The sequence below is a fragment of the Centrocercus urophasianus genome, unplaced genomic scaffold (assembly GCF_019232065.1).
Source record: "Centrocercus urophasianus isolate 14NV4802_14NV808 unplaced genomic scaffold, USGS_Curo_1.0 seq_17, whole genome shotgun sequence".
In the NCBI taxonomy this organism is placed as follows: Eukaryota; Metazoa; Chordata; class Aves; order Galliformes; family Phasianidae; genus Centrocercus; species Centrocercus urophasianus.
Window position 1 is genome coordinate 17,131,828 of NW_024884722.1, and position 27,044 is coordinate 17,158,871.

At 39.9% G+C, this 27,044-nt stretch overlaps 2 protein-coding genes across 9 annotated transcripts in view; one reads left to right on the top strand and one right to left on the bottom strand.

Annotated features, from left to right (window-relative positions):
* ARHGAP22 (Rho GTPase activating protein 22) overlaps window positions 1-17,686 on the top strand; it is a 141,390-nt gene extending 123,704 nt beyond the window's left edge. For all 4 annotated transcript variants that reach the window (XM_042818618.1, XM_042818619.1, XM_042818621.1 and 1 more), the window contains 4 exons: window positions 1,353-1,426; window positions 3,124-3,245; window positions 5,972-6,872; window positions 11,062-17,686. In XM_042818618.1, the coding sequence (XP_042674552.1) occupies window positions 1,353-1,426; window positions 3,124-3,245; window positions 5,972-6,872; window positions 11,062-11,290 (1,326 nt within the window). In that variant the 3' untranslated portion in view covers window positions 11,291-17,686. The remainder of the gene's footprint in view (window positions 1-1,352; window positions 1,427-3,123; window positions 3,246-5,971; window positions 6,873-11,061) is intronic.
* A 367-nt stretch (window positions 17,687-18,053) lies between these two features.
* Window positions 18,054-27,044, bottom strand: part of MAPK8 (mitogen-activated protein kinase 8) — a 245,106-nt gene continuing 236,115 nt past the window's right edge. For 4 of the 5 annotated variants that reach the window (XM_042818624.1, XM_042818625.1, XM_042818626.1 and 1 more), the window contains 4 exons: window positions 25,573-25,697; window positions 24,545-24,608; window positions 21,571-21,648; window positions 18,054-20,590 (listed from right to left, as the gene is read on the bottom strand). In XM_042818624.1, the coding sequence (XP_042674558.1) occupies window positions 20,445-20,590; window positions 21,571-21,648; window positions 24,545-24,608; window positions 25,573-25,697 (413 nt within the window). In that variant the 3' untranslated portion in view covers window positions 18,054-20,444. Of the gene's footprint in view, window positions 20,596-21,570; window positions 21,649-24,544; window positions 24,609-25,572; window positions 25,698-27,044 lie in introns of all 5 variants that reach the window. The other variant, XM_042818627.1, reaches the window with a different exon arrangement.

Sequence of the window (27,044 nt, forward strand, 5' to 3'; positions counted from 1 at the left end):
ACAGACTGCTTTCTGGATCTTTCAGACCCATCTGGAACAGAGGACTCATGAAGATCTTGCAGGAGGCTGCCCAACAGAATCCCCTCCCTGACATTCATTACAAAATGGAGGAAAGCTGGAAATGAAAGTCCAAATGCAGTTATCTGGCTTGGAACCAGCAATTCTGAAACTTCTCTAGTAGTCCTCCCTCGTTAGTGAACAGCTATCACTCTTCACAGATGTGTTTGGATATCTGTCTTCACACAGGGATGGTAGTCCCAAAAAATGAGCAAACCTTCAGAGTAACTGCAGCATTGAAAGGAACGAGTAAATGATGGTGGGACTGCAGCAGGACAATAGCCTTCTGAGTCAGAGATTTTCGTAAGATGATTTCAGTAGCTTCAGGGTTTTAAGTCATTTGTCAGGCAGATCTCTCATCTCACATATTAATGTAAAGACAGAAGGTTTATGAGGAAGTATGTCACAGCTCAGAATGACTGCAAATGGAAGTAATTAAAAAGGAGGTATCTGAACTGGAATGTTGTCAGCTTCTTAAAGAAAAACTCTCCTCTGCTCAGTTTGGCATTGCTGCACCCTGTTTATGGTACGCTCAGAGCCTCTGAAGTTTTGAATAGGCAGGGTGCTGGAAAGCCATATTTGCTGGTCCACTTATACTGGTATACCCATGAGCAGACTGAAGACCAGCAGGCTTCCCTAGATAAAGGTTTATACATTTAACCATTAAGCTTACAAAAGGATTTGCACCGATTTAGAACACTAAATCAAGTTCTGGATGTGGGGGTTTCAGTATTTCAGTCCATGATTTGACTTCAGGAATTCTGCAGCCATTTTCTCTTGGACAAAAGCTTTTCTTGGTGTTTGGGGAATAAGCATGCTGACTTAGTGGTTTGCAGAGGGGGTGGTTTTCTGGTTTTCCTTTTGTTGTAGATGGACAGCCCAGCTATTTTTTGGTTTATTTTCTTTCTCTGTCTTTTAGAATTTTAAAGGAAAAAATGTTTTTTGTTTGTTTGTTTGTTTTTTGGGTCTGGGGAAAGATCCCAGTAATGATGCTCCTCTGGGTAGGCACCTCTGCTTGCTGGGCCATCAGCACTCCCATAGAGAGCTGTTTTCTCACTCTATCTCGTGTCAATTTATGGTGTGTAGTGGATCTCTCTTACTGGGACCAGTGTTTGCCTTCTACCTGAGAGGCAAGGAACAATGAAGGATGATACTGTCTACAAAACTTCCTTGTGCTATCATTTGTTGATTCACAGGTTTGACTCAGAAAAGAGCATTTTAAAGCACTGAGAGTCATGTCTGCTTTGCATCATTTATATTAATAGTCCTCCTTTCTTCTTTTTCTTGTCCCTCAGGGTACTCAGGAACTGGTTAAACAGGTAAAGAATTTGCCCCAAGCCAACTACAATCTCCTGAAGTACATATGCAAGTAAGTGAAATTAATTAACACTTGGAAAAGTCACTACATTTTGTGAGATTCAATCTTATATACAAATAATTCATTCTGAAAGTTTGAATGTTCAGTTACCACTTACACACAACATGCTGATCCTGTAAAGTATGTGTAGGTGCATGTGCAGCCAAGCAAATTGCTGTCATCCACAGCCTTGACAGCAAGCATCAATGATGCTGCTAGGTTGTACTGTTTGTTTCAGAAGCACTTAAAGACCAATAGAGAAAGGTAGTAGTTCCAGGCATTGCACAGCAGGAGGATTTGTAACTCAAGCTGAGTAGCAGATAGAGTTATGATAGAGGCCAGTCTGGCCTCAGCTGTGATTTGGAAGTGGGGTTGGGAATGGCTTGGAGTGCCAGGGATTCTGTGGCCTTTTCTCCTGTTGTCTCTCTGCTGATTGTTCCAAGTGGGAAGGAATTGTCTGGGAGCTGGAACAGAATGTTTGCCTTAATACAGTGTAATTCACTTTGTCCTATTGTGATCTCTGTGGTAAAGTCCTTTGCACATCTGCAACAGGCAGTAGACAAAAATGCTGACTGACATGAAGCCCATGCCTTACTCAGGAGATGACAATCCTTCCCAAGGGTACAGATGGACAGCATTTTTGAAATGTACTTTTGAATGCTTTGGAAAATGTACTGTGCCTCACTGTGTATTTCTATAGTTTGGTGTCTGAGTATTGCAAAACATAAAGGGAGAATATGGGAGAGAATATAATCACACATGTTTCTAAGTGAAGAATTGAAGAAACTAAAGTCGATTTTAGTTCTGACTTAGGGAAGAAAACAGTTCTTGGGTCTCAGCACACTGAAAGCCTCTTAAACAATAGGAGTGCCTATGAAAGTCAGGCTGCAAGTAGAAGCTTTCAGAAGTTTGCCAACTGAGTAGTACAGTGCGAGGAGGAAATGTTTTGACTGCTAAATCTGCTCAGATCACCCCAGAATGAACAGCAGTTCATTAAAAACAGATTACAGGCAGAGTGAGACTGTTCAACTCTGAGGTCTCTGAGACCTGTTTCCTGCTCCTCTGGGTATTCATGTCATATTGTCCTTTTTGTAACGAGACCAATTACAAGCTATTTCAGTGTTTCTTGCAACCTACTATAGCTCCTACTGAGGCTATTCCAAATTGCAAAATGTGTAACTTTTAGAAACATTCTGTTGATTTCCAGCATATGCATACAGATAGCCAGTCTGTCTGCATTTCTTCATGTGCTATCTTTGGCTCACATAAAGTCTTTTCCGTGTGTTGATGTCTGCCCAGTTGATGCATTTGCAAGAAGCTCTTTATCTGTGTTTTGTCAGATTCAAGAAATAAAGCTCTTCCCACAGGCTGCTTAATTCTAGGGTGCGAGGATCAGTGAAATGTCTTTTTTTTTTTTACCTCTATCTGTAAGTGAAAACTGGCAGAAACCACTCCATGTAAATGGAAATTTCCCAGAAAATCTGTATTTGCATAGTCAGAAGTACCTTTGGCAGAAGATATTCTGTCTTGTTCATACAAGGGATCTGGGATTGAGTTTGAATATCTAAGCTGCATTTAGTCTGTAGGAGCATTTTGGATCCCAGGCTATATAAACACAGGGCAAAACTTTCTGCTCAGCATGCTTACAGTCTGAGAAGTGACTGACTTATTTCTCTCCTTCTATGATTTTTCTGGGGGGGCTTTTCAAGGTTCCTTGATGAAGTTCAGGCTCACTCCAGCGTTAACAAGATGAGTGTTCAGAACCTAGCTACAGTGTTTGGACCAAATATATTACGACCCAAAATGGAAGATCCAGTGACCATGATGGAAGGTAGGTACTCCTCTTGTGAGATAACACAGCATTTGTATTTTGGAGCTGCAGGAAGATGATGAGAAGTACTGCACGTTGTATCACTGAATGCACAGTCAGCAACAAGTCAGACAATCCATTTCATCAGTGCCTCTGAGTGGATGTACCAGTCTGGCCACTGCTATCCCACTTGCTACTGGTCTGGGAATGTCTCTTTTCTACAACATGGAGATGCCTCTGCCCTTCTATGCCCTTTCAGCTGTTGAGAAAGTTTCTCACACTTACTGTTAAAATGAAAGGTCAAAAGTTCTTCAGTTCCATGTTCAAGTATCAAACTACTGCTGTTTAGCATTACTGCATTTGGGTGTATTTAGGCAACTTCCTGCAAAGGGCATTCAAACTACAATGAAAGAGGAACTGCAGTTCTTACTGTGCTACAGAGGTTATACTTATGTGTCTTAGACATGTTGTCTTGCAAGCACACTGTGTGTGGGTCAGAACTTCACAGAATTGAGTAACAAGTCAAAGATCACTGTTAATTTTGGATGTTTGTACATTTAAAAAAAAATTACTCCAGCCATATATCAGATGTTTGCATATATATATTTCCTGAGTTGAAAAAAAAACAAACCAAAACAACCCAAACCTCCAGTAGAAGTAATGTTACTAGGCCCTAACTAATTATGGAGCTGCTTTGGGTACATTTGCTGTTAAGTGTGTTCTTTTGAGATGACAACTTTTATCTGCAAGGGTTGGGATAAAGTAGAAAACCAGACTATTCTACTCAGGTTTTACTGTATTTGCTTGCTCATTATATCCTGTTTGTGCTGGACTGCAGGAAAAGAGAAGAACTCCAGAGAAGGAGGAAGCCTAATGATGGAAAGGCATAGAGTGTTTTAAAAAATTTTGAAAGAATGAAAAAAATAGATCTGTGACTGAAAAAAGCTCTTACACTCAGTAGTTACTTCTGTACTCCTTGAGAATGGGTCTTTGCTTTAGGAAATAAGTTAAAATGCTACAAGTGAGATGAGAAAAGGTGAAACAGAATAACAAATGATGAACCTCAGTGCACTTAGGTCTTGCTTGCAGGCATGAATGCTTCTTTCTCCTGAAGCATGTATAAAAATCTGAAAATTATCCATCTCCATGTGAGTCAGCAAGTGCAGAAACAGATGCTGGGTTATTAGCAGTCTAAAAGTGGGGACAGCTGAACTCCTCACAGAAGTTAAATACGAGTTATAGGTGAGGTTAGTTGTACTTCTTGCTATCAGGCCAAGACTCATGATTATATTCAAGTCCTTATCATAGAATCCTGGGTATTAGTCTTATTCTCTATTTCAGATGATAAGTAAACCTAGCATTAATTGCATAGTTGCTCTTTTTAAGGCTTTTCTCTTTTGTAGAAAATACTTTGTATTAGGTGTGATAAGTTGTATTCTTTTGGTCTCCAATGGTGTACTGAACCCTACTGAAAAGCAGTAACAACTCATTCTGTGGACTTACATAGTTGTCAGTACACTGCCTGCACTCGCTGTATACTTTCTACTTTGTTTAAATGTTGTGAGAAGCTCTCTTTTAATCAAGTTGGTCACCTTGTGAATCTGCTAGCTGCTCTCTACAGCTGCATTTGTGATTCTCTGGGGGAAACTTTGTTCCAGTAGAGTAGCCCTTATGGCAACTTATATTTCACTTTATAACATGTACTGGTACCTATGTTCCTGTAACACCTGTTTTTTGTTTTGCTCTCCTATTGTAAAGAACATACACATGGTTGCTTTAGGCTGTGATCTATGCTGTGTTCTACCTTAAAATTTAATGTTTTCCTTTGGGTCCTTCTTAATGATTGGAAACACCTGTCAGTCAGAAGTTCTTGTTGCTTTCACTTTGTATCTGGGAAGCTGCATTTATCTGGGACTCTCCAGCATATATTTGAAATCTCATTTCCACCATGGACTGTATTTCAACATGTTTCCTAATGAGTGCTGTTTCATTTCAAAATGCTGAACATTTTACTAGAATTGTAAGCAAAGAGCATTCTACAAATAGACTGACGGTACAAGAAGTATCTCTTTCCCTCTGTGCACAGCCGCATCTGTCATACAGATGTCATACTCTTGGCAAGTTTCTCTATAGAGTTCAGCAGAAGGCCTAGGCTGGAACTTCTGGTGCTTTTGTAAACACTAGCCCTGGGCCTGCTAAGACTGAATTTTGGCATTATGCAGATACTCAAGTCAATGGAAGCCTGCTAGTTTTGGAAGCTGGATGGAAAGATGCTCCATGCTAGCTGACACATTGGTGTACTGAGAATCCAGCATGCATTTCTGTACAGAGCTGTGCTGTCCTGTAGAGCTGCGCTTGCTAAAGTGAAGTTGATGCTGGCTCTGAGCCCCATGCCAGTGTGGTACAGAAATGCCCTGTTTTTCAGGTATCTTCCTCCTCTGTCATCCTCAAAAGTCCTTAAGCAGGCTAATTTATTAATAGTTACTACTGACCATTTGTGCTATGCTAGTCAGCTGCATTAAGCAGGCAGACATGCCTGTGTCATTCCTATTCTTCATCTCCAGCAGTGGGAGCAATTCCTACCTCTTGCAGTCCTGTATAGAAAGGCCCAGAGGTTTGTACTGTCCTGCTGCAGGGCATGGTGCCCGCACACCTGCCCCACAGGGAGCTCACAGGGCATCTCACAGACAGGGAACATCAGGCCTTCCATGGTCTCATGGAATCCTTGCCTTTGTTTTCTCCCACAGGCACCTCACTGGTTCAGCACCTGATGACGGTGCTGATAAGTGAACAGGGGAGAATCTTTGCTGTCCCTCAGGCAGATGTGCCAGGGAGCCAACTGGAAATCAGACCCGTGCGTCCACGCAACACTGTGGAGTGGATCTCTGAGGAGGATGGAGAGGACAGCAGGTCAGAAAGCAATTTTCCCAGCCCTGCTGATCTGCCTTCTGACAATGCTGTGGCACTGGAGACCACGCCTGGACCTGTATTGAAAAACGCCCCTCCAGAGCACAGCAGCAAGTTGGCTCAGCCTGCCACCAGCCCCAGCAAAAGAGTGCAGACGCTGCCTCCGTGGAAATACTCCTTCCGCCAGCAGGGATCACGGTCTGTGAGCCCAAAGCTGGGCAGCTCATCCCTAGATATCCCCAACCTCTCCTCCAGTGGAAACTGGCTGATGAATGGACTGTACTCTCTCCGAGGCCACCGCCGGACAGCCTCTGGGGAACGAGTTAAAGACTCTTGTTCTTCTCAGAGACTTTCTACTTATGACAATGTCCCTTCGTCCAGCCTCTCCCTCAGCACACACAGTATGGGCAGCACCACGTGGTCTACGTCATCGTGTGAGATCTCCGTGGTGGACTCGGTCAGCAGCTGCCCAGCCTGTCGGGCCAGTGACTCCTCGGTTTTAAGCTCTCTCCAAACCGAGTGGATGACTCAGGGCTCACTGTCTCAGAGTGAGGTCAAGACTGCAGATCTGGAGAACAGCATCGACAGGTTAGAAGCCTGCAGCAGCAGCAGTGAGCAGAGCAACCTAGCTCCAGCTTCCAGAGACTCTGTCAGATGCTCTAGGGCCTTACAGAGCTTGGTGGTAGAGCTAAAGACAGAACTGAGCAAACAGAGGACTGAGTACGAGACCAGTATCAAAAGGTAATGTCACATGCATGGTGGAGAAAAAGAAGTCTTCTGTGATCATCACCTCTGTTTGAACATGGGTGGGGGCTACCAAACTAATCTGGTTCTGGGACCTGTAGTTTGGGAAGATTGTAAATTTGGATCTGGTCTTTCCTCAGTGCTCTGTGAGTCCAGCTTTTCTCTTTGAGCTGGGATTGTTCAGTCTGGAGAAGAGGAAGCTCAGGGGAGACCTCATTGCACTCTACAACCTCCTGAAGGGAGGCTGTGATGAAGAGGGATTTGCCCTCTTCGCCCAGGCAACGAGCAGGACACGGGGTAATGGCTGCAAGTTGTATCAGAGGAGGTTTAGATTAGACATAAGGAAGAACTTTTTCTCTCAGAAAGTGGTCAGGCACTGGAATGGCTGCCCAGGGAGGTGGTGGAATTGCCATCTCTGGCAGTGTTCAAGAGGCATCTGGATGACGTGCTGCATGATATGATTTAGTGCTTGTGGTGGCAATGGTGATGAGGAGACGGTTGGACTGGATGATTTTGTAGGTTGTTTCCAACCCTGTGATTCTACGATTCTATGATTTGACAGAAGAGAAGATAAAAAATGGGATTTCTATTACACAGGAAATTCCAGTATTGCTCAGTTGATTTTCAATGGAAATTGGAACAACACAGGTTATTACCAGAGTCTTCTCTTTGTCAGTGTTCTGCTAGAAACAGCGAGGCAAGCATCTGTCTTGTGGGGAGGGAATGGAACCTAGGGTGGTCTGTGCAGGTGCTGAGAACTGTGTCAAATCAGTCTGAAATTGAAGGTTTTATGCCGCTTTTCCCAAGGGAAAATTTCCTTAGAAAAATGGTTGTGACTGTTCTTTGCTGGTTTTATTGTTGTTGAGATTGCATCTCAGTTACAACTTTTTCAGTAACCGCTTTGTGTTGAACCTCAAAAATCAAAGCACCGTTTCCAGATGCTCTCAGAGCAGTCCTCTGCTCACACAGCATGGTACTGACTCAAAGCAGCAGCAAGGTGCTGCTTGGGCAGCAGGGCTGAACTCGGTGGTTCTTAGCCCTGATGTTTTTCATGTTTTCAGGAGAGGTGTGTGTGAAGGCAGGGGCTATAAGAAGTAAAAGTACTCCTAACAATTAGGAGGAGTCTTATTTATTCACTTGTGTGAGTTGGTGTATTAGTTTTTACGAGTTTTAGAGTTTAACAGAATGATTTTCAGACAAGTACTCTGTAAAATACACACATGAAATAATTTAGATACGTTTTAATATAAAGGGATATGTGAAATTGTACACCATGTTACAGTACAGAAGAATTGTCACCAGTTATGGTGCTTTGCATTGGAGAAGGGCTGCAAGCACACTTCTCACAGATTTGTTTCTTCTCAGCTATTTTGTGTTTGGTTAGTGTTAGACTCCCTATGTTATTAAAACTCTGGTAACGTTTACATGGCTCAGTATCCAGCCACTCTTTTACACATGGTACCAAAAGCGTCAGCTACCTTTGCTGCTGCATCATTTTTATTGTTATTTATCAAAAGCTTTTGGAAAGCCCCAGTGGGAACTGTGATCTGTACCAGTGGGCCAGCTGTTAAGGCATGAATATTATCACTTGTTACCTTCCTGCTATATTTTGTGGTTTACTGTGGTGGTGGTTTGCCAGCCTCTGCAAAGCTGGTAGGGAGACGAGTATGTTCATTGCATTTGATCTGCAGGACTGCCCTCACAAGCCTTGTTGCAGGGATACTGAGTAACAAATAGAAACGAGATCAGGCTGCAAAATTTGGAAGTGTGTACCTGCCCATTCTTACCTGCTGCCTCTGGGAAGTGATAGCTTTCCATATCATCACGAAAACACCTAGGAAGGACCTGTTTGTCATTTCTACTGCATTCTCGGCTGTTTCAGTTGTAACAAACACTTGTCTTTCCCCTTCAGCTGGAAAGGGACAAAGAGCAGTTAGTGTAACTGGAGGGGAGGACTACAAATTAGCCAGGTCTCACAGGGCAAAGTAGCTAAGGGGAAGATGCCTAACAAACTGGTGGTATTTTCATAAAGTAGGCAAGACGCAATCACTGCCTTTTTGTATTAAGCAGGATGATTCCAGCTGTTTGGGATTACAGCCCTAAGGATCTTGCTGTCAATTCTGGGAGTTTCAAGCCAAGTTTTTCAGCTCTCAAAAATTTTGCAATGTTTTTACTGCAGCTGCAACATTTTAATTTCCTTTTGATTGCACGTGAAAATCTGCTCCTGTGGAAAGACAGGAGCTGACTCCAGTGAAGGAGCGTGGCAGATTAGCAGGAAAATCGGGGGCTACCTCACTGGTGTTATGAAGGCAATTCAGTCCCCAAAAGTAATAATTCCTTTACAATTGTACATGTGCTTGTGTGGTTTGTAGAATTCAGTCTGTGTAGTAGGGCATGTTTTAATGAAGGCATATGAGCTTTTTGTTGGCACACGTACGTGGAGAGAAAGCAAAGTCGGTACCTGCCTGGGGCAGAGGTAAGGAACACTTGCTGATGGAAAAGCTGTTATTTATCATTATCAACTGCCCATTTTCTCCCTCTTAGTCAGAGGGAGGCAAGTTTTATGGCCTTCCTGTAACCGGTCTGTTCCAGAGCATTTTTCCCTCAAGGTTAGTATAATTATCAGGCATTCTCTGTTGAGTTTCAGTAATTCATGTTTACCACCTGGGCCTCTTAAGAAACTGGAAATGTCCTGAAGAGGACTATTACTGTGTATATAAAATGCCTGTAAGCACTGTGAACCTTTGTATTCAGAACAGGGGCAGTTTGTTTTGGCTGCTCTAGCTGACTCCTAAAGCTTCACAGAAGGAAAATATTACTGGTAGCACAGATCTGTGGAATGTAGCAAGAAGTGTGGGGGGCTGCATCTTAGCTTCCAAGGAGTCCATTTGCATTGCAGAACACAGCTGGGCGATAAATGTTGGCCAGGACTGGTAGTTTTTTCTAGATATTCTGCACATTTCTGTTTACATGTAAGCGCAGCTGTTGGTCTGCTGCACTTTGTGATCAGTGCTTATGGGTGCGACTTTGTAATTTGTTGAAGTTGGTAACAATGATAATAATGTCATTCCTGGCTGTAGGTGAAGAAACAGGGCTGCAGTGCATTGCATTGTCTGCAAAGTTACATCTTGTGACCACCACGAAGCAACTGGGGTTCTTCTGAGAAAGTTCTTTTTTCAGATGTTGCTGTGGAGGCTTCCTTTTTAAATTTCACTTACCCTGTGTAAAAATATCCCACCCCCAGTTTCAAAGGGAAGCCAGGCACCCCATTTCCACAGTTGGGTATTAGAATGTTCATTCTTTTGTTTTTAATTTAAAGTAGAGTGACACCTTTCCTAGGACAAGGCTGTTTTTAAAACTCACTGTCTGACTCCTATCTGGATGTATTTCTTCTGAATGAACACCACTACTCTGTCTTGCAATTAGGAAATGTGAGTGGGAGGACAGTAAGTGATGTCCTTTCTGCGCGTTATTTCAAACCCAAAAACATGAACCTTGGTCTCTGACCTCCTTAGAGAAAAGTTCTGAGTCTTGAATTAGAGCTTTGTGCACAGATGAACTATTTCTGGTCTGTCCTTCAGATTCTTCCTCATATGAAATGTGGTGGGGTTTTTTTTGTCTGTTTGTTTTGTAAAATTCTGCAGTGTGAAAAATTTCTGCTCCCCAGCCCCACTGTCAGTGACAAACTTTACTGAAAATACCATAAGATGGAAGGCAAGGAAGGAGTGTGACTTCATTCCTAACTAACTGACCTTCAAGGGTATTCTTCTGTACTGGATACCTTACAGGGAAACACAGGATAAAAACAGGTTGTTTCTTTTGGAAGTTACAGAAGGTATATATCTGAACTCAACCTAACAGGTGTGTTGAGTTATATCTCCTCCCATAAGCATTGCTTTGTAAGACTTGACTTGCTTAAGTATATTTATTTTCTTAAGATACAAATGGAAGTGGGATCCAGCGTTCAAGGACCCCCTGCCCTTAAACTCAATATTAAGTAACTTCAAAATGGTAATTGGTGCTCTCTTTTAGAACTTCCTCTTAGAATTGAGACATTTTAGCTCTAAGTAGAACAACTTATATTTATCACAGCTATCACAGCACTACTTATCATGCTTCTTACTTTAAAAGTTTTTTTTTTTTTTTTTTTTTTTTCTCCTCCCTCTCTCTCCTGTTTGGTTTTAAGAATTGAAGAAGCAAGTGCAGACCTGAGGAAGCAAGTGGTTAGGCTAGAAGAAGAACTGGACCAAGAACGAAAGAAATACACAATGCTGGAGATAAAACTGAGGAATTCTGAACGTGCTCGGGAAGATGCAGAGAAGAGGAATCACCTCCTGCAGAAGGAAATGGAAGAGTTTTTTTCAACATTAGGATGTCTAACTGGTGGGAGTCAAAGTGCTAAAGTCTCCAAATAGAACAACCTGATGTACATCACAGAAAACTATTTCTGGCAAAACCAGTGAAAGAAATGCACGTTTTGTTAAGTTATACTCATGTATCATGAGTAATTCTGCAGTGATTGTGCTCTCAGTGACATGTGCTCTGTTGTCTTTTCATGTTCTGTAGTATTTGGGCCAGCTGGGAATAGACTGCTGAACATAATGTTTGAATGTTTAGATTTCAGATTGCCAAGAAAGAGAGGACACACTTTCTACCCACAGGTCAAAAGGTTCTGGTCTCCATTGCTGTACTTGTTCCATCTTTGGATTCCCTGCACCCTCCTTTTGCTGGTTCACGGACAATGGAAAGGCATGGAAGGTGGGTGAGACCCAGGAAGACTGCAGTTCTAGGATGTCACCACATTCATTGTGGCTTAGCATTGTGGATTGAATATGAGGTTTTTTCCTCCCTACTCTCTACATAAAGCTTGTTCAGATATCTCACTGCTGAAAGTGGCATTATTTCATCAAGATGCTTTGAAAACAATGCCTACTGAACAGCTGAAAATACTGGAAATTTTGACACTTTCACTACGTTATCCCTTTGGTACCAAACAGTTCCACTGCCTCACAAAAATACGACTTATTAAAGTGTACCTGTTTAACAATCAGATTGGCCACAGAAACTCAATGGAACTTTAAATATGCATGCTTTGCCTAGGTAACTTATTTTTACTTTGAGCCAAAAATAGAGCAGCGTTAGCTGCAAGAAAAAAGAAATCTCCTGTGAGTTGATACGTAGTGGTCAGACATCAAGGTAAGAAAAGGAAAATTCTTCTTGTAATCAAAACACGTCCAACTCATGTCAGTATTTTAACTTGAATAGCAAAACTACTGTAAGAGAAATTAATGCAGTTAGTGTTGAAGAAGGGAATGGGTGGGATCTATCTTTAACTGTCACAGAACAGTAGTTGATTTTTTTTCTTTTGCAAGAAAGTTTATTGGGAAAAGGAGAACTGCAAACAATCCGGTAGCCTAAGTTCACTACTTCTACAAAAAGAACATATGCTGTTAGAATGAAGTTGTAATTCCAGGACTGTCACAACTCACTTCCCTTCAAGGGACTGACTGACTTACTGGGGAAGTTCTGCACAACATTTGGAGGACCCCGAGTAGTACAGAATCTGCACACAAAACGCTGTTTCACCAGATCCATCTCGAGGTGGTTTGCCAGCCCCTGCACTCCATCGTTTGCCCTCTTTCGGCAGAAATCTTTGACAGCTGATGCAGCTTGGGAGTCTCAAAAGAGAATGATTTTAACAGAAAAAAGCCACGACCACGTGAACTGACTAGGAACTGGTATAGACTGCAGTGAAGGTGCTCGCTTCATTTAACTACTTAAAAAAGAAGAATGACCTTGCTTTTTTTGTCTTGGTAGAAAAGAATATAACTCATTATCTGGCAGTAACCTTGGAACGGTCTTTTTGCAGTACCAGCAGATGCACACTGATGTTCTCCTTATCTCATTGACTGAACAGAAGTTGTTTCTGCCTCACTGTAGGGATTCTCCTCCCCACAGAAACGTAAACCATTTAAAGCGAGCAAAAAGAAACATACAGCCTCATATTTCCTGGTTACAGCAAGTCAAGCAAAGCAGTGAAATATAACTAAGCTGTTTGGGTATTTCAGAAGAGTTTCCAAGCGTGTCCAGCTGCACTGGATTCTTTACTACCCCTATGGTGAAGCACTGTGGCAAAACCCTGACTGTTCAGCAGGAGCAGCCTGCCACCTGCAGGCAGCAGCATCAGCTTTAACCTCCCCCTCTTAGTATTACTAACGAGCGCCACCCCAGTTCACATCCTCCCAGGGTATCACTACTGGGCACAACTCCGTACCAGCTTACAGGGTCGCAACTGAGTCTGCAAGGAAGACAAGGGCCCGTTTAAAACTATTAATATGCACAAAGCATGAGGAGCAATTCCTGTAACAATGAATGTCAGCTGGAACACCATAGTGGCTTTAGGCAGCGTGAAGTCTAATGACAGTCCTCAAAAATAAACCTCCGTGTCAAAGTATAGCCTGTGCTAGGCTGTAAATAACTCTGCAATTACAATACCATGCTGGTAAAAGTGACAGTTTGTACTACCAGAGGCATTCAATCCAAAGTAACAGCAATCAGAATATTTTTGTACCTTCTTTTATTCTTACCCTAACACGGATACTTTTCATTATATCCAACATCCTGACAGCCTACATCCCTTAAACAATTCATACTGCATTACCTCCTGTATGTTTCTAGTGCAGACTGCTCTCTTTAATTCCAGCACACTACAATACTGAGCCATGCTGATTGAGAGCCTGAAAACAAATATGCAAAGCAAGCAGAACAACTAAACCAGACTGCTCACTGGCTCTCAGAGAAATAAAAGAATATTGAGAATTGACTCATTTGAAGTACTTAGAATACCAGACAACTGATATCTACAGCCAAAGTGAGAGACAAAGCCAGCTATCCCGTCTCCAGAAGCTCCAAGACAGGATCACTTATTAGCTGTGTTGCACTCCACATGAGCTAGCAGCCAGAATAAAATTAATTCTTGTCAGTTTCACAGAGCAAACTGTATCTACTCACAGCAATTAATGGCACTAACCTTTTGTTGACTGCTGTGATCCAGAAATATGTATTTCTCTTCTTCAGAAGTAATAGATCTTAGGTCATTTTGAAGATGATCCACTGCAGTAAGTAGGCTGCAAAAAGTTGCAGTGTACCCCAATCTTGCTAAAATGTACCTCAGCAGGAAGCAAACTCTAAAGCATGGTAAGAGACACGTAATGTTCATTTTCCTCTCTTGAGCAATTTTGCAAGAAACGAGGATATGCTCACGCTGCTGGACATAACCCCATTGATCACCATGTCCTTATTTGACAGGATAATACTCTTCAGTGACAGCTGCTGTTTCCACGCTCTTTTCCCACAACTCCTTTTGCCTATCTCACAGCTCTGAGTGCACTTCTTATTTTACAGGCATTTAGCTTCTTCCAGCCCCCTCCCACCACCACCAATTAAATTGAAGCCTTAACAACAGTTTACAGGTGTGCTAGTCCTAATAAGACACAGAATCAGGTAACTTCCCAGCCTGAAACATCCCTTCCAACATTAGGCAGGCAAAAAAAAAAAAAAAAAAAAAAAAAAAAAAAAAAGTTCAATGAAAGAAACCCAACATAAGCAAGTACCAACATAAGCAAAATCCAAAGCCAAATAATGAAGAAATTCTATAGGTCTCCATGGTATTTCTAATGAAAAGGAAAAGCAGTAATGCTAACTTAATGAGTGATCCACATTTGCCAAAGAGGTCTATACAAGCAAGCAGCACTAAGGAGGGTTTCAGCTTTAGGTTTATCAGCCAGAACAAAATGATAAAAAATGAAGTTAACACAGCCAAATCCCTGACAGAGCCAGGACTGCCTCAGGCCTTGCTCTATATTTATGTGTTACTTAGAACCAGCCTCACTTTCTGCTAACACAGGCAAACAAAAAAGAGCATCTCTGAGCCTCACCACTTTCCTAGAACACCACCTCCTGCAGAACTGCTCCCTAGGAAGGAAGCAGGCTGCACTACACTGCACACAGCTGCAGCACCGCATCAAAAATGAGATGCAGAGACAACGTGACAGCATGCAGCCAAACACAACTTGAGGGCATCCCGAGTCTTCATTTAAAGCAACTCACAGAGCCTGCTGGAGATGAAGGTAATGAAATAAATACTGGTAATACCAATGTAGGAAGTGGTCCTGTTACCCAAATTTGTTCTCCAGTAAGAGCCCTTCAAAAATCAGGTATCTTAAAGCTTCTCCAGCAATCAGTTTTGAGGATTTTTCCCTAAAGGCCCAGGCCCTGTGCCCTCACACACTGGAAGGGCCTTAGCTTACCTCTTCTACCACACAGGGGCCCAGCAACTTCATTACCAGGAGGGCAGGCAGACTGCAGTTGGTAGCAAAACAGTAAAAATGGAAGAAATACAGCATTTTTTGCCTACAGATGAGCTCAGACACAAAAGAGAACATAAATACCACTTCAAACATTTTTCAGGATAGACCAACACTAATACAGCTCCAGCTGCAGTCTTACTGTCAAATCCATGCTTGTCATTCCAGCCTAGCAATGAAGAAACACTAAATGCATAGTGGTCAAGCTTTTTTTTTTTTCCTTTTTTATTTAAAATATCATTATAACCAATTAACATACTAGATAACAATGTATACATTCCAGTGGTGCACACGTAATGACCTATGGCATGAATGATTGAAAAAACCACAATGCTTTCAGTAATGCCCCACCAACAGCTTATTTGGAGGGAATAAAAGAAAACAGGAAAGCTATCAAATGCAGGGAAGAAAAAAAATAGCTCTCCCACTATTTTTCATGATGTATTTTCCCCTTAGTATTTCCTGGGACAAAACAAAATTAAGAATATACTTTAAAAGGGGCAGAAGGAATGATCACAATCGTTAAGGTGTTTTTTTTTCCTTTCTCAACTTTAGTAAGAAAAGTTAAAGAACTCTCAAAAATAGACTAGATATTGGGCCTACAAAAGTAATTCATCTGTATGCAAAGCTTACCAAGAATTATTCCTTTTGTAAAATGTAAAGGATGAGCTGACACTACTAGTAAGCTATTTTTACCTACAAAACCAGACTACAATAATAAAATCACCAATTTACAGCTAACACAATATTCTAGATGTACATTATTGTACACGAACTATATATTACACATGAACATCTTACGTGAAATATATAAGAAACATAACTACTGCTATTGTCTCAACATTGGCCAAAAGGTTCAATTTTCTAAAGGAAGTGTAATTTTCTATTTCACATTCAGTGTAGTTCCAATAGCAAGGGGTAGCTTTGCTTATTTAGAAACGTAGGTGGTTTGTGTGAGGTAGATCAAGAAAACCTTGCTTAAAATTTTAACAGCAAAAGTGGAAACAATGCTATCTGTTATAACACATCCATAAAGAAGAGAGATCCGTGTTAGGGCATAAAAGAGATCAACCGAAATATCACTTTGATCCAGTGCCCATAACTAAAGATAAATAAAACAAACTAGAATTTAGTTAGGCAGTAGAGTCTCATCACAGGTTCCATTAAGATTCTTCCTAATCCTATGCAGACTGCTCTCTTTCAGTTCCAATCCTCAAACTATATCCAGACAGGTGAACCAAAAATTTAACAGGCAAATGAAATTTAACAAATGAAATATAACAATGTGAACAAGCTGTTGTTAACAGCAAATCCTGGATTCCTGGTTGGGCAAGAACTATCTTCCTGTACTAGCTCTTTGATCATCTTCTTTATGCAACGTTGAGGTTAATGTCGAATGTATTAATGCTGAAGCATTATAAATATAAAATGTCAGTCAAGGTGCTGAGTTTTTCCTTCTAACAGAATAGCCTTTATATTCAGAGAAGCAATTTTCCATAAAGCAAACCCATCAATAACATTCTGCTTGTACACTGAAACAGCAGAGGGTGCTATTGCCACAACCGTCTCTTTACAGCTCACTACATCCTCTTAAATTCACACACACGTGATTACATGATTCTGTGTGTGCATGGGGCAGGAAGGCTTACCAGTTTCATACTGACATTATCTTTGTATCTTGCTGGAATTCTCATCCAAAAAGAAACTAATGTACATACAATATAGTAAGATTTTTCTAAACCAAAAATCCAAGCTGCACAGTGCCTACACAGGGGAAAGTGCCACGTCTCTTCAGGTTAGCTGAAGGAGTGAAGCAGAGGTGGCCTGGTCAGTCAGGCTGCTCTCAGGTTGTTCAGCTGATGCTCTGGCAGTCCAGCTTCCCCCTTCACACACACACTAATACACACCAACCCCGCTGTGTAGCCTCAACAAAAGACTTCACAGATCAAAAGACATCACAGAGCAGAGGTACAGCATACAGTAACAGTATTAACTTCCCCCCCTCTCCCCCCCATCTTTCCATCTATTTAAAGACCCTGAGGAACCTAATTCTGCAAAGGGAGAGGAGCTTTTTTAGAGCCTGCCACAGAAGGTGGGAATTAATATTATTACTGCTCAACTTTTAAGCTCACCTGACATGAAATCAGACACAGCTCACTGCAATTCAATCCCTACCAACTCCAATGGGCTGGAACGGCCCTAGAAGTGGAACATTGCATGCACTTTAGTAAAGCCTGTTACTGTGAAAAGATTTTGAAATCGTATACTGAAATAAAGCTTAATATTTCAGGAATAAATTTTTACAGTGTATTAGATAGCATATTAGCTGGCAGTAGAATATACAAGAACAGTTGCACTCATCCCCTTTGTTTGCTATTTGCGGCAGTGCACAACTCTCTCTGAAATCATTTTATACTTCAACAAATAAAAAGAAATAAGACTTGCCTACTGTTGCAGTAACTTGGTTACTGCGAATCTGATTCACTTGTCTTTTAAGTTTGCCTAAAATGCAATCAGTTGGAAGAAAAAAAGCAAGTAACACTGCTATGAAGACGATGCTAGGAGTGGACTACAGGTGGACCCTTGGACCTCAGTGAAATAATCACTTTAAACATGGCTCACTTTATACTGTTACAGGTTGCAGAGAACAGTCCCAGCCATTCATCAACACTACATTACAAGAAAAGAAAAACTCAATTCCTCTTAGAGATTATGAGCAAAATGAAGTTACTATTGATTGCTTGCTGCAGTAATATTAGACTCAGCCTATTTATGTTGAAAGAAAAAAAATAATGGTCAGATTCACTCAATATGCATTTTAAAGCAATTTTTCTTTAGGACACTGGAAAATGATAACAAAAATTAAAGTTTCCAAATACTTCAGTCATCACTGCAATACAAACGGGTCCAAAATCAATTGAAATAGAGATTATATTTACCAAATCCCATTCTTTAGAGAATCTACAGGCATCTGAATTTGATTTTGTCAGTATGTTAACTTCATACTCCAGGTTAACCCTTGCATAGCAAAATAGTACTGTTCTATGACCAAAAATTTTGGCTTAATTCACAGTTTAAGCTTTCATTAAAAAAAAAAATAATAATAATTACAAAATAGACTGTTCTATTGGTCTCTGTTCAAATCGAGCAGATTTTCTATGTTCCAGTGTGAGAAAAGTCCAATAAGATCTGCCTATTCTGAGGTAATATACAATTTGGCAGGATCCCGTAAAAATAATTGCCTTAACAAATGGTGGTTTAGAAAGGCAATATTGAAATATTCCATACAAATGAGGAAACCAAAATTACACACACAAATAGCACTTACCAGTAGTCTAGCCAGGCCAGGGAAACAACTGTGCAGTTTATCAATTTAGTCATCTTTGAGACATTACCACTCCTTGTATCCTGCACTTTTTTTCAAGAGACACATTAGATGTTGAAGGCATTACTGTCGCTTACATTTTTCTGAAACCTTGCTGCAAGGATGAATTTCCCTCTTCCCATTCTAACCACAAAAGAGACTTTTAACCCAACAAAGCGAAGGAACCACACTGAAGAGCATCAGTCGCTCCCGGATGACCTTTGTAGCCAGTCACATTATTTGCTTCTGCTCTGTGCCTGGCAAGACTTCTGTAATTTTTTATGCTCATTTTGGTGAGCATTACTAATTTAAATTCCTCTTTACATTCTAATTCACTACACAAAATATGCATCTACACATGGCAATCAATTACACAGCCTAGCTTCACTAAAAATCTGCATTTTCCAAAGGAACAAATTCTGAATGATTGTTTAACTCATACATAAACTTAAGTCAGTTATACATAAATCATTCTGTAAATATAAAATGTAAACAGTTAAAATACTTCCGTGAGGAGCAGTACCATTTTACATGACTATTTAGTAACTGTTCTACATATTTCAATATATCTGTTGTTTAAAAATTGTATTGAAACCTGCAGTTTCAGTGCTGAAAACTACTGCATATTAACGACTTAAAATGAACCATTACTAAGACTTCTGCTACAGTGGTCTCCCAGTCAAATGAAAGAGATATGTATTAATTTACACAGCACTATTTCTCCCTCCTTTGGATGGCACATATTGCTCACTTAATGCTTAGCTACAGGAAGCTTCCTGAGGTTCTTGTACCACTTCACGGTTTTTAGCGATTGGTTATTTTTGGTGGAGAAAGAACAGCTGAAATTTTGCCCCTGCTGCATTCACATCCTTTTCTCTTCTCCCCAGAAAGCACTCACCTTTGCAGACAAAAGTAGCAAGAAACTGAACTCCCAAGAACCATATACTAGATGGAAGTATAACTACAGCATATTTGTTCTTCCTGTTGGCATCTAGACGTCCTGGATACACCTTTGTTTTGTGTACAAAAACAGGCTACAAGCTAGAAGTAAACAGTTTATTTGCATTGTAATGTATTATTCATGAAGTATCCTCTTGTTTTATGGTGATCATGAGATTTGGCATGCCACAGTTGTGCAGAAGACATCACCTCTCTTTGTTAGGCTAGATGCTTCTGCAGCTTTTAAGGTAGGCTTTGCTTTCTTAAGATCATAAAACCATTCAAATGAAATTACTTTACAAAGGACTGTATACTGTTTCTCTAACAAAATTCAGTAATTGTTGCTTTTACTCAAGTATTAAAGGCAAGTGGCCAAAATGAAAGAGCATATTATTCGCTGTCAGCACCATAGCAGCACGCTCCAAAAAGCCTACAGCTGGATGCACCCATCTCTCTCTCCCCCTCAATATGGACATATGACCAAGCATAAAACTTCGAAGGATATCATGAACAAAACATCTGGAATAAATTCTAAATTTAAAAAAATTGAAAACCTATAAAATCTTAAATAATACATGATATGGTAATGACCACAACATTAATATGTGCTTTGATAAAACAAATCTTACAAATTCAGTAAAAAAAAGATCAGCAGCATAATAGTAAAGCAAATATGCAGATTTTAAAACCACAATAAAAATTATCAGGTTTAATATTTTACAGTTAATTACAGCAAAAAAAGTGGCTGCTTTTAACACAACTTACAGTTTAAAATTACAGCACTTTATGATGAATTCTATGATTATTTTTGAAAAAACACTCAAAAATACCACCAAATTTTAAAGGTGCCCTATTAATGACTAAAAGGAACCCCCTCCCACCCCCCAAAAGACCAAGTAGTCATCTACAGCAACCCAGAGGTCCAGCTGAGGTTTCTAGACTGCTGTCTGTATCAGAGGCCAATGTTGGATCTGTTGACATTGAAGACACATCATTGACAGATGACGACGAAGATGGATGCTGAGAGCCATTGATCATTGCTGCACCTGTGCTATGAGAAACAAAACAGCAAATCAGTTGCAGATACAGTCGCACGGCTCAGCACTTGCATTAGTCTGTCTCTTCCTAACACTCACTACTTCTCCCCACTTTGGCGAGTTTGAAGACATGCATCTCAAACAACTGTCAACGTAAATAAAATCCACAAGTCATAAAAATGCGGTGCTTTATGAATGCTATGGTAAGAAACACTAAACTCACATGATGGGATACCTGTCTAATTAAAATAAATGCTAATGACCGAAGGTTAAAAATCACAAATAGTACAAAAACCCAGGGCTAAGATATCCTACTGCATGTTGAGAGCCAACTTAGACCATACCTACATATTTTGGGAAAGAAAATGGCTTGTTTTTTCATCAGATCCTCCCACTTAGTCAGGGGAAGAGCAAGCATCCATCTGCACTGCATACAGCCAGTTTCAGATGTGCTGCAGTTCAAAACCAGGCATCAGTAAACTTTGAGAAGAGTCAGCAGCAGCAGCTAACTTTTGCCACCTTGTTCTGATGTTCAGCGACGCTTTCTGAATATACTCCATAATTTTTCTCTTTAGAGGAATTTTCAAGACATACAACCTAGAAATCCTGTTTCATTACTTAATAGATAAAAGTAGTGGTTATATCTTCATGTGATACTGCACCAGCTACAAATTACATATCTTACCTGACTATGGCAATGGAGTACACGTATAAAGTACTCTACGGAATACTTCCTGAGATCTTGATAGAGGATTGAAATGAAGTATCAATAATAATTTATCAGATTAATAAAAAGAGATATTCCACCAAATGTTGCCAACTCCACATTCCATTCAAATAAGTGCAAATTCAAAGAGAATTCTAGAGATTATCAGTCATTCCAGGGCCGCATTTTTGAGCCTGGTTATAGTTGGATATCTTGAACAGTTTTACACTCTCCTGACCTAAAGCTCTATGTAGTTTCGTACTGTGCTTTTATTGTAACCAACCTAAAGGGGCTGGCTGCCCACGTATAACCCCATTCTTGGTTCTTTCCTCCAGGTCCATGACTTCCTTGTATATCAATTCTGAAAACGAAGGGAAATAAGGCAGAAAATTGAATTTGCAAACAAAAAAAAAATCCTCAATTGACAGTTTATCCCCCATTAAAACATACATCTACATTTCTTAGTTCTATTACTGTTTAGAATTAGTTTTGAACAACAGGCTGTAGATTACAGAATGGGCAAGTGGTATTGTAATGTAGCTCCAGAAGTAGAGAATTGTACAGTGGCCTGGAAAGCTCAAGAACACACTGACATTGGTCTCAGACTTTTGTCCAGCCAGTCTGGGGACCTGAGGCTAAACTGAGTCCTAACGACTATTCTGTTTTTATCAGTGCTTTCTTTGGTACAGAAGAATCAGATCAGCAGTCTTCAAAGAACCATGCAGGCCGTTCTACAGAGGAAGTTTCTCTGTCATTAATTCATTCTCATCTTTAAAATGCCCTTTCACACATTAGTATTTTTTTCATAATGTAGTCTGCCTAAGGATCTGAAAAAAATTCAGAACTCTTACGATTTAACCTGCCTTTTTCCTCTCATAGGTATTTGCCTGAATAAGGAAACTGACCAAGATATTCTTGGCAAGTAGTAGTTTCCTTAGGAGAGATCAGGCCATAAGCTCTTGGGTGAGATAGGAACAAAAACCACAGCAAATGTGTCCAAACAGCACTGCCATCCTCCCAACACATATTTGCCACTAAGTTTCCTCAGCAACAACAGGTCACTGTGACATGGAATACGACACTACGGATAGATGTAAGCAGCAACTTCACCTCCCTCATCCTTAAAATAAGTTGTAAGTGTTTGTAATGTGATTCATACACCCTCCCTTTATACAGGCCAGAACGTTTCTCAGCTAATGGTATCCTGTCATCCAGAAAACACTTCAGCTGTGAATCTCCAGAAGGAGCAATAAAAGAACAGGACTAAACACATTAAATGCAGATCGTAAGAACTGACTTGTCAGGTTACTACTTCTTATCTATCATTGGTCAACTCATGTATGGTTTGAAAGAAAAAAGTATTCAGGAATTACAATTTCAAGGGCAGTGGCAGTCTCAAAAGTAACTTTCATATTGCTTGAAATACTTAAGTTTTTATTTTAGCAACATAACCGCATACCTGCTGCTTCAAAAGGGGAACACATTTGTGTGGAAGGAAGACAGCAAGAGAATTTCCACAGTTCTCCTTCTCTCTGCCTTTACAATTAAAACCCTGATAGCTTTTATTTAATAGATTTCTAACAGAAAGTGGTTGCAAGTGTGGCAGTACTAAATATTATAGCCCTGTGTCCATTATCAGCCAATGCAATGAAACTGTCAAAAATATTCCATTAAACGTTTGTCCTACTTTTTAAAAAAAAGTATCATTTTCCTTCTGGCTGTACCAGTCTGGCTCCAATTCCTTCCCAAGCGTTTTCAGTACAAAGTATTAGATCAGTCAGTGCACTACATTCTTGCTGAAAGCAGCCTTCACATTTCTCTGGATCCAAAGCTCAGTGTAACTGCTAACCCTATTTAAAATACATGAAGCACAAAGAACTAAATGAAGTACCTGAGATAGAGCGAGCAAGCATCCTAAATAAAAGCACCTTGTTTATACTAAGTGAGAAGGGTTATGGTCTAAGGCACTTAAATGCACCTTGGAGACAGGCTCTCAAGAACTAACTAGCACATGGCCCTCGCACTGGGAGAGCTACACACCTGCTCCAAGCTCACTGAATAACAGAATTATCAATTCAGGTATTTGCTCTGACTTTTGCTTAGAAATAATCAATACCAATTCTGGAACACACTAAATCCTCTGATATGTTAAATCGTATGATGAAGGACAGCAGTGGTCCAAAGGAAGGAATTTTTTCAGCTTTGTCAACACTGTACTAACTAGGCTATACAAAAGAGTAATACATTTTAGAGAGGGCAGTTAAATATTGTACTTCTACAGTAAATCAATCATTTACTTACATAAAGAATTCTAACAAAAGTCCTACGTGATTTCTGAAGAACTATAAGGGCATGCAATATCATCTGAATTGCTAACAGCAGCAAAGGAAAACATATGGAATCAGTAATACATATGTTAAACATTTCTCCACTAGAAATGGAAGAAGTTTCACGTATCTTAAAACTAATCTCCATAGGTCTTTAAAGCACAGTGACCGTCTCTTAGTTCATAAAGTCCAAAGGGTACAGAAGGTTATAGCAAGGTTATGGAAACAATAACATCAAACACCAACAGATGCAGAGGCAGATGCATAGCATTGGAGCCTTTGCAGTAGCACATCTTTTTAGAAGCAGTTTCCAAATGAAACAAAAGCTTTACTTTCAAGGATGTTCTCCTTACACTTTGTAAGTATAAAGAAAAAACAGATACAAAATCTAAAACTCATATTCTTAGAGGTAATCCTTATGCCATACTCTGACACTTCTCACACTTCAACCCTGGCTACTTTCTCAAGATTCTATATATGAAACCACTGCCATCTCCCACATGAGCTACAACCTCGCTCCCTTGCGCACTGCTAACTCTCCTTTTGGCTTCTTCTTTCAGCGCAAATAACGTTAACATGCTAATATTCAGACTCACAGTGCTCCAACTCCTCCATCCTTTTTCATCGTAGCAGTTTTGTCCAGAAGTGTTTCCCTTCCTAAAAATGCTGCTTTACCATTTGCAAAAGTTGACCGAAATGAGCAGGCCTACAGCTGAGCGACCTTCAACTCCCTGCAAAGACTCATCACCTTTACAGAAAACGTTTTCTGTCCCGACAATCAAGAGGTTGTGAAGCACTGATCTATTCCCTTGCCATTCCAAGCAGTTTAAGTATATACTATTATGTTACTCAGAAGAATCTTGGTAACAGTAAGCCTAAAAGCACACCTACATTAAAAACCTGTTGGATATGCAAAAGGATCGTTCTTACCTTTCCATTCTTCTATTGTGTGCTCCCTCTCATCTAACTGCTTATCTGGTATCTTTGGTGGAGGCTGGAAAACAAAACTAACTCATGATAAAGCAATCAAAGGGGATAGACAAGCACAATAAATGAAAAATGGAAATAAGATATTCAGAATAAGGACCTGATTTAAAAAGACTGTATTTACATGGTCAAATAATCTCTCACGCTTGGCTCATTTTCTACATGCTGCTTCGTGTTTTCAACTTGTTCTAGTTAGCTCATTTATGAATATTAGTGTATTAATTAAAACAGAAACTAAAAGGGCTGGTAATAATGCTCCTAACTGCAGTGGTCTCAAGCACAAGCAGCCCTTTTCACCTATTCAGAGTTAATTGATCACTTTCTTTCTAGATATAATAGATCAGCAGAATTCTAATTGTGCCACTTACACCAAACATCTTTTCCTGTTCTTAGTGGGCCATCACCAGCTTACTTCCTCTTAAAAATGATTTTTTTTTCTCATAAGCTGAAGTTATTTTTTTAAAGGAAGATTTTCAGTTGATCTCTTTGTTCATTACTGGCAGTACTTCAAAGCTTCAGATCTTGTATCAGATTTTGCTGAAACACTCATTTGCCAGTTTAAGAGTGCTATCAATTGCTGCAAGTAATGAAAGTATTCCTCTTACCCAGGAGCAAATGACTGGAATACTGTCACAAGTAATCAAGCTGTGCTGTAACAACTGTAACTCAATAAATCAGAACTCTGTATCAGAGACTTTCAGTTCATTGCTCCATGTCTAGGAATTTATATGCAATTATACACAAATACATACACAGGTACTGCAGGTACGTGCAAGACTGTGCCCATCCCTATTATTAATTCTAATAAGTATATTGATCAATGTCAATAGAAATGATTACTGCTCGGTTAAGCTTCTAGTGAAATGTGTAAAGCATGAAGCAGTCTCCTCTGAAGCAGTTACACAGAGCATCAAAACAAGCTTGCTTTGACAAAACATCTTCCTTGTTGGAGACCTAAAACAAGGACTTACAGCTTCGGCTTCTGACGGATCATACCAAACATTGATGTATGGGTGCTGGAGGGCTTCATCCACAGAAATTCTTTTCGAGGCGTCTATAACCAGCATTTTTGATAACAAATCCCTTGCTTGACTTGCTGCAAAAGTGAAATTTTCTACTTAGAGTATTGCCACATGCACATCACAGTCTTTCGAAGCTCATAAAGAGAGAACACTTAAATAACAAACTCCATTTTATTATTTATACAACCCTCGTGTAATTTGAAGTTTAAGAAAATGGTGCATGTGATGAAAAAAGAAAAATGAAGAGACCAATATTTTGGAAAGAATTTATGAGTGTGTACTATCTAGAAAAAAAATAAAACATCACATGGAAATAGTTTTAGAGCAACTATGCATAATCGTCCTACAAGCAGGCAAGGGAACACCAACAACAGAATACTTCTTATTTATCAATCTTGTTACTGGGTCAATAATAATTTAAATAGTAATTTAAAATGAGAATGGGAGCTAGACAATTAACAGAAGACTGAAAAATAAGTCATAACAGATTTCTTTTTTTAAAAAAGAGGACTGGGGAGAAGTGGACATCAACAAGTAATTCCTCCTTACTACATTTTTTTCTAATCTCTCTTTTCTTTCTCAGAAAAACAGAATAGAGCAAGAATGCACCCTTTATTTTTGCTTAAGCAAAGTCTGGCTGAAAGATGAGAAAGGATAACCTTCAGCTAGGAGAAAATCTTTACTGGCTAAACATGGACAAGAAACAAAATGCAATAGAAAGAAGGAAAAACACACAAATACACTGAAGACAAATACTATGGAATTGTATGACAAGTAAATGTAAGACAAGTAAATCAGCTGGATGGAAAGATACAGTATGCCACAAAGCCATCACGTCATTTCTATGCAACGTCCAACTGCAACACTGCAACTTCCAGCAACCTTTTGTTTTCGTTAGCTAAATTCCATTTTAGAAAGGGATGTTCAAAATCAACTAAACGCTGAAGTCTTCACTATGAAGATTGAAAGCAATTATACAAAGTAATAACGTTTTACCAGTTTGGAAGCAGAGGGAGAACAGTTTTGAAGTGTCTGAAAGATAAATGCTGAAGAAGAAAAAGCATTGATTGTGATGATCCAAAAGGATATAACACGTAAAATGTGTTATGAGTCTCAAGGTATAGCTGAGGTCTGTATTCTGTTAAATTAGTTTTCTATGGGCAAAGTATTCATATATCATAAATAGGAAAATCTTGGATAAGAAGGAAGAAGAAATGAACATACCAGGTCATGTATTTGCAGTACAGAATACCTAGTATGATTAGAACAAGGTACAGTAAGGAAGCTGTATAAACCATGTTCAAGTAAAACCAACTACACATCATGAACAGTTTAAATACAAAGGATTCATGAAGGTGAATCCTAAATATCTGGAGTCTTCCATTTTTTCTCCATGAATTAAGGCCTGCCGGAAAGGCCTT